The sequence below is a fragment of the Dipodomys spectabilis genome, unplaced genomic scaffold, assembly GCF_019054845.1.
Source record: "Dipodomys spectabilis isolate Male_0828 unplaced genomic scaffold, ASM1905484v1 ptg000002l, whole genome shotgun sequence".
Taxonomy (NCBI): Eukaryota; Metazoa; Chordata; class Mammalia; order Rodentia; family Heteromyidae; genus Dipodomys; species Dipodomys spectabilis.
The window spans coordinates 44,002,963-44,015,215 of NW_024870679.1; the positions used below are offsets into that span (position 1 = coordinate 44,002,963).

Below are 12,253 nucleotides of genomic sequence, written 5' to 3' on the forward strand. Positions count from 1 at the left end.
GGAGCCACTGAGCCACTTCTGGTTTTCTGAGTGGTTTATTAGAGATAAGAGTCTCTCGGACTTTCCTGCCCTGGCTAGCTTTGAGCCATGATCCTCAGATCTCAGCCTCCTGAGTAGGTAGGATTACAGGGGTTAGCCACCCGCTCCAAGCTTAAATCTAAGGATTTTTTTTTTTTTGCCAGTCCTGGGGTTTGAACTCAGGGCCTATGCACTGTCCCTGAGCTTCTTTTTGCTCATGACTAGCACTCTACCACTTGACCCACAGTGCCACTTCGGCTTTTTCTGTGTATGTGGTACAAGGAATCAAACTCAGGGCTTCATGCATGTTACGCAAGCCCTGTACCACTAAGCCACATTCCTAGCCCAGTAATTTTTTTTTTTTTTATTTTTTATTGTGAAAGTCCTGTATAGAGGGGTTACAATTACATGGGCAAGATAATGAGTACGTTTCTTATCAAGCATTGTAGCCTCCTCCTTTGTTTACCCTTCCCATCCCTTCCCAGCCTCCCCCCCTTTACCCCCCCAGTAATTTCTTTTTAAAAAATATTTTTATTGTCCTTATATAGTTGTAGAAAGGGGTTTCAATTCAACATGTCTATTTATGTGTACAATGTATCTTGATCAATGTCACCTCTCCATCATTCTTTGCTTCTCCTCTTTCCTGCTCCCTCATGTTGCCTTGTTCCGTTCTCATGTATGTATCCTACATTTGTTCACCCTCCTCCTTTAAAGCTTTATGCTCTTCAGAAAAGACCTATTTCAGTTTCCAGGTATTCATTTTGTTAAGCTGTGGGTTAATTGCTCCACCTCTGTGTACACCATACTTCATTCAATTTGATTGTATATATATATATATATATATATATATATATATATATATGTATACTGTCCTGTATATATTTTCATATGTAACTATATTTAAGTTAACTTTCACATTCATATGGTAATACTATGTTTAATTTTTTTGAGGAATCACACAGCATTTTCACTACCATGTCTGTTACCAGTTACCATTTTATCACACCCCTGTTTTAGTCCTGGTAGTGTTAATTTTATAGCTGAAACCATCTATTGATAGTGCTATAACTTTAAATCACCTTTAAAACAGTAAATTTTAATAATTTTGGATGCTCCTTATGAATTTGTTATTTTGTATATTCTTTAGACTATGGAATTTAAAAGCAAGTGACTTTGGCCTGCTTTTCCCTCCCATTGCTTATCGTAAACTCTAGGAATAAGGACAACAGTTAGTACATAGAGAACATTGGCCTCATGTAAACATTTCATTGCATCTGAGTCTCCACAACAATATGAGACAGCTCATATTTTTTCTCATGTCTGAGATAAAAAGAAGCTAAATCTTAGCTGGGCATCAGTGGGCTTATACCTATAATCCTAGCTACTCAGGAGGCTGAGATCTGAGGATCACTGTTCAAAACCAGCCCAGGCAGCAAAGTCCATGAGACTCTTATCACCAATAAACCACCACCAGAAAACTGGAAGTGGTGCTGTGGCTCAAGTGGTTGAAAGCTCGCCTTGAGCTGAAGAGCTGAGGGACAGTGCCCAGGCCTAGAGTTCAAGCCCCCGTGACCTACAAAAACAAACAAACAAAAAACAAACAAACTGAATCTCAGAGTAGTCAAGAGATCTGCTCAAGGTAACTTCACTTAGAAATGCAAAGCTTTGGCTGGGAGGGTGGCTCAGTGCTTGCTTTGCATACATGAGGCCCTAGGTTTGATTCCTCAGCTCCACATAAGCAAAAAAAACAAAAATGGAAGCGGTGCTGTGGCTCAAGTGGAAGGGTGCTAACCTTGAGCTGAAGAGCTCAGGGACAGTGCCCAGGCCCAGAGTTCAAGCCACAGTTCCATTTTTAGCTTTTTGGTGGTTAATTGGAGATAAGAATCTCATGGACTTTCTTGCCCAGACTGGCTTTGAACCTCAATCCTTAGATCTCAGCCTCCTAAATAGGAAGATTATAAAATGTGAGCCATGGCTTAATTCCATTTTTAATCTCCAGACAACTCCATAAAATTGTTATTATTAACATAAACTATCTGATCCCAAATCTGGTTTTGGATACCAAATTCTTAGCAACAAGGAAGTAGTACTCCCTTTTGTTATATACACATATTCTCAGACTTACACATCAAGTAAATCTCAAGAATATATGCATATATAGCCATTGTGTAGTCCATTTACAACGGTTTATAGTCAAGATTTCGGGTTGATATCCTATATTCAAGCCAGAGCTATCTGTCTTTCTCATTTTCTCAGGTCTGTAACATAGTGGCTGGACAACGCTGCATTAAGAAGCTGACAGACAACCAGACTTCAACTATGATAAAGGCTACAGCTAGGTCGGCACCAGACAGACAGGAGGAAATCAGTCGCCTGGTTAGTGGAGCTGTAGAGAAATGATTGTTTATTTACCCAGCCTGTAGGGGCCTTGAGAGTACTTTAATGCTGTACTCAAGGAGAACCCAGGTCTGAATGTGTTGCCTATAACTCCATTGGGTTGTTCTTGCTTCTTGACCCTTCAGTTATTTTGCTTCTTTTTCCCCTCCTTTATAATTTCCTTCATTATCGACTTCTATTCCTTTTTATTCTCTACCTGTCCTCATCTTCACATTCCTTTTTAGTGCTATTTCTTTGTAGTTTCAGCTTCTCCTTAGAACTTACTCCTCAAGAGGGTGATTGCCAGACTACTGCTTTCCTGAGATTTCCTTATTTTGCTCTGTAGATGAAGAATGCCAGCTACAATCTGGATCCCTATATCCAAGAATTTGGAATCAAAGTGAAGGATGACATGACGGAGGTGACAGGGCGAGTGCTGCCGGCGCCCATCTTGCAGTACGGCGGCCGGGTGAGCAGGGTCAGGGCCAGACAACATCTCTGGGGCATATGGGGGTGGTTGGATTGTATAGCCAGGGGCTTTTGTTCCCTACCCACTTGGCTCTATTGAGGCTCACCTGGGCGCCCCCTCTGCCTATCCCCAGAACCGGGCCATTGCCACACCCAACCAAGGTGTCTGGGACATGCGTGGGAAACAGTTCTACAATGGTATTGAGATCAAAGTCTGGGCCATCGCCTGCTTCGCACCCCAAAAACAATGTCGAGAAGAGGTGCTCAAGTAAGGAGGGTTGGGTGTGGGGTTGGAAGTGTGGGAAAGACCTCAGAGCCACTGTTCTTGCCCACCCAGAGGTCAAGATTGATTTATAGTCTGCTCTTTTGTCTTGACTCAGTCTGCTTTGTCCATTCTGGTTCACACTGTTCCTTTTCTGTCTCTAATAAAAGGCATAAGGAGACTTTAGTAGTAGTAGTAGTGATTATTATAATGTTTATACCAACATTGTACTTATGTACCTCACTTGTGTTCCTTTCTCTCTCTTTCTCTCTTTTTTTGTTTCGATCAGGGAGTTTGAACTCAGGATTTGGGTGCTGTCCCTGAGTTTTTTTTGCTCAGAGCTAACACTCTGCCATAACTTGAACCCAACTTTACTTTCTGGCGTTTTGGTGGTTAATTAAAGCTAACAGTCTCATGAACTTTCCTGCCTGGGTTGGCTTTTAACCACAACCCTCAGATCTCAGCCTCCTGAGTAGCTAGGATTATAGACATGAGCCACTAGTGCTTGGCTGTTTCTCTTGTTTTGTGTTCATAGAGTAGGTAATGATATTCCCAGTTTTAGGAGACTCAGGGTTAAAGAGGTTAAATAACTTGTCCAAAGTTTACACATCAAGAACATATTAGAATTAATACCAAATCAGATCTCAGCTTCAAAATTTGTGTTTCTAATTGGGAAAAACAACAAAAAGTAACTGTTTTAGCTGGTCCTCTAAGCTGTGCTTTATGAATAGAATTTGTTCACTCAGGTCCAAGTGGCCTGAATTAGGAGACCATAGTTGGAAGAGTATCATCATGTCTAAGGGGCTGGGAGTAGATAGCAGAAAGGAGGAAAATGATATTACCAGATGGCTTAAAGCTCAGTGGCAAAACACTTGCCTAACTTCTCTGAGAACTTAGGGTTTATCCATATACTGCAAAATACAGGTTATGACAAGCTCTGTCATGGTGGCATGTACCCACAGTTCCAGCCACAAGTCTAAGACCACTGTGGGCAATGTAGTGAGGCCCTTCTCAAAAAAATAAAAAGAAAATTCTTACTTTATATCAGATGGTTTAACATAAACAGGCTGGAGGAATAATGGCTCTAGTGAGTGAATAAATAAATGAAAAAATGCACAGACATTTCCCTTTTTTATTGCAATATGTTAAAAAAAATCACAAAACACACTTATTAAAGTGTATGGTGTTGTGTCTCTAGATGTAGAGTGGGATCACTGTATTTTGGGAATGTGTAAGAGTCAGTGGAGCTGACCATTTTGGTGTGATGAAAATAATGGAGACATATGGCCCTTGTGGCTTCAGATAGCCTTGCTGTCTTGGTAATCAGTTCTAGCAGCTCTTGAAGGATTCAGTGACAATGGGCCGGCCTCTCCTCTCCCTACCGACCTACCATATCCAAATATATAGCCACCACCATCACAAATTGTAGTTTATTTTCAAAAGATTTTTTTTTCCCTCTTCTTCCTCCTCTTTCCTCTTCTTTTTCTACCTTTTCCTGTTTCTTTGCTCCTTCCTCTCTCTTTTTTCTTTCTTTCTTCCTTCCTTTCTCTCTCCCTCTCTCCTTCCCTTCTTTCCTTCCCTTCTTCCTTCCTTCCTCTCTCCCTCCCTCCTTCCCTCTTTCCTTCTCTCCCTTTCTCTCTCCCTCTCTGGCTCCATCCCCTCCTTCTCCTTTCTTTTTCCTTTTCCTTTTCCCTTTCCTTTCCCTCCTTCCCTTCCTTCCTTTGTCTCTCTCTTTCTCTATTTCTCTCTCTTTCTTTCTTCATTCTTTCTTCATTTCTTTCTTTATTTCTCTCTCTCTTCTTCTCTTCTTCTCTTTCACTCCTTCTCTCCCCTTTTCCTGTTCATTTCTTTGTTTTTGGTGCCAGTACTGAAGCTTGAACTCAGGGCCTGGGCATGCACTGTCCCTAAGCTTTTATTGCTCCAGACTAATACTCCACTGCTTGAGCCACAGCTCTTTCTGGATTTTTGGTGGATAATTGGAGATAAGAGTCTCACTAGACTTTTTCCTTCCTAGGATGGCTTTGAACTGTGATCCTCAGATCTCAGCTTCCTGAGTAGCTTGGATTACAAGCATGAGCCACCAGTGCCCAGCTCCTGTGTTCTTTAGGTTTTAGCTTAAATGAGGGTACTTATTCCTTAACTTGATCTGGTATTGAGGGTAAGCCCTTAGCAATATTGGATGACTCTGCCTTTTTGCTATAGCTATCTCTTTGGTAACCCTGATCTATGTCTGTGTTTCTCTCTTTTTTTCTTTATTGCTGTATTAGGATTTGAACTCAGGGCTCTGCACTTGCTAAGCAGATCCTCTACTATTTGAACCATGCCCCAGCCTTCTGGTGTGCTTCTCTTACCCTTGTGTCCTCCCCTACTTCTAATTCTTTTGGAAACTGATAAAACTAGACTTGCAAGGGGTTAATATTTTGGTCATCCTCTTCTCCCAGTGACTCTTAGATACAGGAGATAAAAATGAGACTTGAGCAGTAGGTCAGTGATGATACCCAGTTTGATGTGTGATTTAGGGCTACAAATAAAGATTTCTGAGTATTTAACCATGACAGTAAATGAGAAGATTTTCCAGGAAGAATGAGCGTAGTAAGCAGAGGCTGAAAATAGAATTAAAAAACAAAAAAAAACCTAGTACATACACAGAGCAAAGTCTCCTTACGTCTGTAGAAAGAGGGTATCCAAACAGAGAGAAAAGGCACTCATCGCACTGGAAGGAAAGAGAAGGCATCGTGGTTGCTATGGAATTGTAGAAATTTGGCATTTATGTATGGATGAGAAAGTTTTTTCAACTCTCAAGAAAACAAAAGTTTTTATTTTTCTTACTAAAGAGACTCTATTGCTTTTAGAAGAGAATTGCAAGAGATTTCCTACTCTAGACATCTCTCAACACTTTTTGGTTACCAATACTGGATACAGTATTCTGAGTATAGTTGGGAGTCAAGAGGACATAGGGAATAACTCACTATTAATGAAACCTGTTAACACAGTCTGCTAAATGCATCAGCATTTTTGGTAGCTACACTACAGTTGTGTGCAACACAGAGAAATGGAAGAAATAACTCTTATTCATGTGAAGGAATGGTCAGGTTGTAGCTTTTTATTTTAATGTTTATTTTTAGAGAATGATAAATGCAGAGAACAGTATTAAAAACACTCAATTTTGTCAAACTTTTTTTTTCAAAAATACACATTATAAATAAATTTGATATTCATTTGTATCTTCCATCCTAGTCTCATTCCTCCTTTATTTTTATTTATTTTTTTTTTCCTGTACCTATCCTGGGGCTTAACTCAGTGGCTAGGTGCTGTCCCTGAGCTTTTTTGCTCAAGGCTAGCATTTTAATACTCAAGCCATAGCTCTACTTCTGGCTTTTTTGGTGGTTATTTGGAAGTCTCACAGACTTTCCTGCCCTCACTGGTTTCAAACTGTGATCCTTCAGCTCTCTGTCTTTCAAATGCTAGGGTTAAATTGACATGAGCCACCAGCACCTAGCTTATTCCTCCCTTTTGATGCAGTCATTTGTGAAGCATTATTATAGCCTTCCTATCCAATTTATATATTTTAAAAACTATACATATATAAGGGATTTAAATTTATTTTTTTTATTGTCGGTCGTGGGGCCTGAATTCTGGGCCTGGGCACCGTCCCTCAGCTCTTCAGTTCAAGGCTAGCACTCTACCACTTGAGCCACAACACCACTTCCAGCTTTTTCTGCTTATGTGGTACTGAGGAATCGAAGCCAGGGCCAGGCTTGCATGAAAGGCAAGCACTCTACCACGGAGCCACCTTTCCAGCCCAAGGATTTAAATTTTTATTTTATTTGTTTTGTCATTCATGGGGGTTGAGCTCTAGACCAGGACACTGTCCCTGAGCTTTTGCGCTCAAGGCTAGCCTCTACCACTTTCAGCCACAGTACCTCTTAAGGTTTTCTAGTGGTTAATTGGAGATAAGCATCTCATGGACTTTTCTGCTGGGGCTGGCTTTGAACCTCAATCCTCAGATCTCAGCTTCTGAAAATTGTAGACATGAGCCACCTGTGCCCAGCTGATTTAAAATTTTAGATGAGATTACAAATACTTTTCTTAGTAAAATTATTGATATTTAAGTATTGTCTAATAACATGTCTAAACATTCACTTCTGTTTTCAATTTTCTTTTTTTTTGTTGGCCATAGGGCTTGAACACTGGGCCTGGGCACTGTCCCTCAGCTCTTCAGTCAAGGCTAGCACTCTACCACTTGAACCATAGCATCACTTCCAGTTTTCTGGTGGTTTATTGGAAATAAGAGTCTCACAGACTTTCTTGCCCAAGCTGGCAATCCTCAGATCTCAGCCGCTAGCACCCAGCTTCCATTTTCTATTTGTATATTACTGTTTTTAATTATTTAGTTTTGTTTTTGTTTTCAGTACTAGGGACCAAACCCAGGGTCTTGTGCATGTTAGGCAAGTGTTCTATCACTCAACACTTTTGAATAAATATAAGATATTTTCAGATTTACTTATTTGCTATCCATTGTAATCCATCAGTGTATTATATAGTTTATATTTACTCTCCTGGCTATATACCCTGTACCAAATTTCTTTTCCTTTCCCAGGGTAAAAGCCAGAGGAACAAAACTCATTTATGAATTGGCTCTTAGGCTTCAAAGCACCAGTTGGGGTATCTCAGTTGGGGTATCTCCTGTACTCTTAACACTTTGAAACGACCTCTATTTTGAGCACAAAGGCCTTGCACTTAGACACTGCTTATTTGTTTGGGTATTTAATGGATTCCAGGTCTGTATAGATCCCAATCAAGCAGGATAAGTAGGAGCCATGGGAACTCCCATAGGTCCCTCCTCTGAGCCCCCTTAACTTCCTTAGTGTTCTCTCTAGTTAAACACTTAGCAAGTTACATGTTGTACTAGTTGATTATGCTTTTTTGTTGTTGTTGTTGGTTGTGATGCTTGAATTCTGGGCTTAGGCACTGACCCTGAGCTCTTCAGTTCAAAGCAAGCACTCTATCACTTGAGCCACATCTCCACTTCCTGGTGGTTTTCTGGTGGTTAATTTGAGATCAGAGTCTCATGGATTTTCCTGCCTGGGCTGGCTTTGAACCATGATCCTCCTAGCTCAGCCTCCTGAGTAGCTAGGATTACAAGTGTGAACTACCAACACCTGGCTTATAAATGTATTTTTTTTATTATTATATGCTTTTTTTTTTTGTCAGTTGTGGGGCTTGAACTCTGGGCCTAGGCACTGTCCCTCAGCTCTTCCACTCAAAGCTAGCACTCTACCTCTTGAGCCACAGTGCCATTTCTGACTTTTTCTGCTTATGTGGTGCTGAGGAATCGAACCCAGGGCCTCATGCATGCGAGGCAAGCACTCTACCACTGAGCCACCTTCCCAACCCTTTATAAATGTATTTTTTAACACTAGCTGTAACTATATTTCATTTGTAATTATATTTCACTTGTGTCTCAAGTGAGACTTACTGCTTCCTATCATGACCATGCTTGTGCTACAGGAACTTCACAGACCAGCTTCGGAAGATTTCCAAGGATGCAGGGATGCCCATCCAGGGTCAGCCTTGTTTCTGCAAATATGCACAGGGGGCAGACAGTGTGGAGCCCATGTTCCGGCATCTCAAGAACACCTACTCAGGGCTGCAGCTCATTATCGTCATCTTACCTGGGAAGACGCCAGTGTATGGTACAGTTCTCTTGGAACAGTAATAATGATAGTAGCACTCTTCTAAGGCTAGTACCTTCCTGGGGACTTTTTACATGGAGGAGTCTAGAGAATTGTGGCTTTGGCCAGATATGTCTCTTAGTATCAGTATTCCTTTTATCCAAGAAGTACCATACTTTATGAATCATTGAGTCAGCCCATGGTTTGACTTACCTCCTCACACATCTTTCTACTAACACTCATTGGTATACTTTATGTACTGGGCTTTCTTCTAGGCTAAGATGGCCAGATACCTGTCCTCAGGAGTGTGTTATTAGGATAGTCCAAACAGAAGGTGTAGTGTTTCTGCTGTTTTTTTTTTGTTGTTGTTGTAATGACCTGGACATTTTGAGAGATTTCTCTCCTCTTTTCTGTTTTTTATTTGTTTGTGTGTGTGTGTGTGTGTGTGTGTGTGTGTTTAACTGAATAGGCATCTGGTGTGTGTGTGTGTGTGTGTGTGTGTGTGTGTGTGTGTGTGTGTGTGTGTGTGTGTGTGTGTTTAACTGAATAGGCATCTGGTGTGTGTGTGTGTGTGTGTGTGTGTGTGTGTGTGTGTGTAACTGAATAGGCATCTGGCTCAGCATTCCATTTTTTGTATTTCTCCTCTTTTAAAGACATTATTGTTCCTTTTACCTCAGTTCAACTCCTCTGCTTATGTGCCTATCTAGCCCCTTTGAGACTTCATGCCTTTCAATCTTCAAACAGTATAACACGGTTCTACAAATTTGCTATCTCCTTTAACTTCCTATTGTTTTTCTTTGGATTTTGTTAATGAGTTCTCTATATTCTCTATGCTCCTATCCTCACCAGCTACTTACTCATTAGCTTCTTTCCTCCATCTTGACTACCTTTTTCCTCAGCCTCCTCTACAAAGGTCACTACTACCTTTATCACTTCTCCTAGTCCTGTGATTTCTGCATTTTTCTCCCTATTCCACCTTATTTTTTTGTCTTCACTAAGACTGCCAAGTATTCTTCAGTTTTCTGTCCTCTGTTTTCTCTTATTTTTTTCATCCTATTGTTTCTCATTCATTTCACTGATTTCAGCCATTATCTATTGTTATAAGTTATAGTAGTAAAGTCATGATTCAACTCTTGAATCTTAATTTTCATTAATCCCTTTAGCCTTTCTCTCTTCCATAATTTTAACTTTTCTTCTCAAGTCTTTGTTTTTTTTTTTTGTTGTGGGGCTTGAACTCTGGCCTGGGTGCTGTCATTGAGCTCTTCAGCTCAAGGTGATCGCTCTACCACTTGAGCCACAGTGCCACTTCCAGTTTTCTGGTGGTTAATTTGAGATAAGATTCTCATGGACTTTCCTGCCCGGGCTGGCTTTGAACTGCAATCCACAGATCTCAGCCTCCGGAGTAGCTAGGATTACAGGCATGAGCCACCAGTGCCCAGCTCTTTTCAAGTCTTGCATAAGAATGCCAGATAAGACTTTTGTAACAATTATGCCTAAATAAATAATAACAATCACAAAAATCCTTCTTCACTGATACCCATTCACTAGTCCATCAGGAGTTTTCAGGGCCCTAATCTTACCTTAATCTTTCCAGCTTTATCTTACAGTGTTCATTTGCCACATATACTAGAAATGGAAAAGACACTGTTCTGAATTTCAGTACTGGTTGTAACTGACTTAAACAAATTATACTGTGAGTTGTTTTTTCTTTTTGCCTGGGCTGGCCTTGAACATTAGTGCTCCCTCTTTTGGTCTCTTAAGTAGCTGGAATTACATACATGATTCATTGTGCCCTATCATTATTGACTTTTTAAAAAAATATATAAGCTTTTTATTAAATAATAAAACAAATAAACATCTTAAATGTTCAGTTGAGTGATTTTTCACATAGTGTCACAACAGCATAACTAACAAGTACTTAGCAGACTGTTAACCATCACTATCCCACACCTACACCATGGCAGCTATTTTTGATTTAAGGTGAATTGTATTGTATGTACTTTTGTTGCATCTGGCTTCTTTCAGTTAAGTTTCTGAGATTCGTCCATGTTGTATATAGTTACCGTTTATTATTTATTTTCCATCATATAAATATAACGCATTTTAGCTTTTTTTTTTCTTTCTCCTTCAGAACTGGGGTTTGAACTCAGGGCCTCATGTTTATTAGGCAAGTTCTGTACCACTTTAGCTGTGTTTCCAGCCCTGATGTATAGGTATTCTTTATAATACCTGTGCTGAATATGTATTGTTATTACATGTACCCTCTCTGCTCTGTGACTTGCCTCTTTCCTCCCTCTCTCCCTCACTCCCTCCCTTTCTCCTTCCCTCCCTATCTCCTTCTCTTTCTGCCTGCCTGCCTGCCTGCTCTCCTTCCTTCCTTCCTTCCTTTCTTCCTTCCTTCCTTCCTCCTTCCCTCCCTCCCTAGCCATTTACCTAAATGATGTTGTTATTAGGATATCAGAAAAGCACTTCAAACTCAAAATGTCACATACACACTAGAAAATCTAGAAATTAAAAGTTATTCATGAAAGATATTTCCTTTTGCATCTAGTCTCTAACTCAGTTTTTTACATATCTCTTTTTTTTTTTTGGTCAGTCGTGGGGCTTGAACTCTGGGCCTGGGCGCTGTCCCTCAGCTCTTCAGATCAAGGCAAGCGCTCTACCACTTGAGCTACAGGGCCACTTCCGGTTTTCTGGTGGTTTATTGGAGATAGGAGTCTCACAGTCTTTCCTGCCTGGGCTGGCTTTGAACCGCGATCGATCCTCAGATCTCAGCCTCCTGAGTAGCTAGGATTACAGGCGTGAGCCACCAGCGCCCGGCTAGTTCTTTACATATCTCTTGAGTCCACTTGTTTCTATCTCAACAATTCAACTTTTTCTTTTGGTGTTGAGGATTGAGTTCTAAAAACAAGTACCCACCACTGAATTATATCCTTAACCCAATAACTGTTCCCAAATCTCTTCTGCAGATCAGTTTAGTGAACAAATTTTGTTCTTCCCTTGCTCTCTTTTTTTTTAGTTGACATGGCCTTCCAATTTCTCAAATATATTTAGCAAATAACATTTATTTATTTATTTAATTTGAGCCAATATGTAGCTCGGGCTGTCCTCAAACTCACTATGTGGTCCAGGTGGGCCTTGAACTCTTGAACCTCCTGCCTCAGCCTCCCCAGGTACTGAGATTATAGGCATGCGCCACCATATTTGGTCAAGAATACATTTTTATTTTTGCATGTTGTTCCACGGCCTGGAATGCTCTCTCAAACTCTTCTCCACATTTTAGTTCAGTCATTACTTGCTCAAAAATATCCTCCTGACTAGGTTATTATCTCCTATTACATGTTCTCAAAGCTCCATGTAGTTTTTTGTTGTAGCATTTATCAGTGTTGTAATTTCACAATTTTTAAAATTAGTCACTAGATGGTAAGCACTTTAAAAGTAGGGATCTTATGTG

The 12,253-nt window shown here is 40.4% G+C and overlaps 1 protein-coding gene across 2 annotated transcripts in view; it reads left to right on the forward strand.

The window, feature by feature from the left end:
• LOC122107120 (protein argonaute-1) overlaps nt 1–12,253 on the forward strand; it is a 42,391-nt gene that overhangs the window by 16,880 nt on the left and 13,258 nt on the right. The window contains exons 9-12 of one of the 2 annotated variants that reach the window (XM_042678731.1): nt 2,275–2,394; nt 2,741–2,872; nt 2,997–3,130; nt 8,636–8,820. In XM_042678731.1, coding sequence (XP_042534665.1) covers nt 2,275–2,394; nt 2,741–2,872; nt 2,997–3,130; nt 8,636–8,820 — 571 coding nt within the window. The remainder of the gene's footprint in view (nt 1–2,274; nt 2,395–2,740; nt 2,873–2,996; nt 3,131–8,635; nt 8,821–12,253) is intronic. The other variant, XM_042678739.1, reaches the window with a different exon arrangement.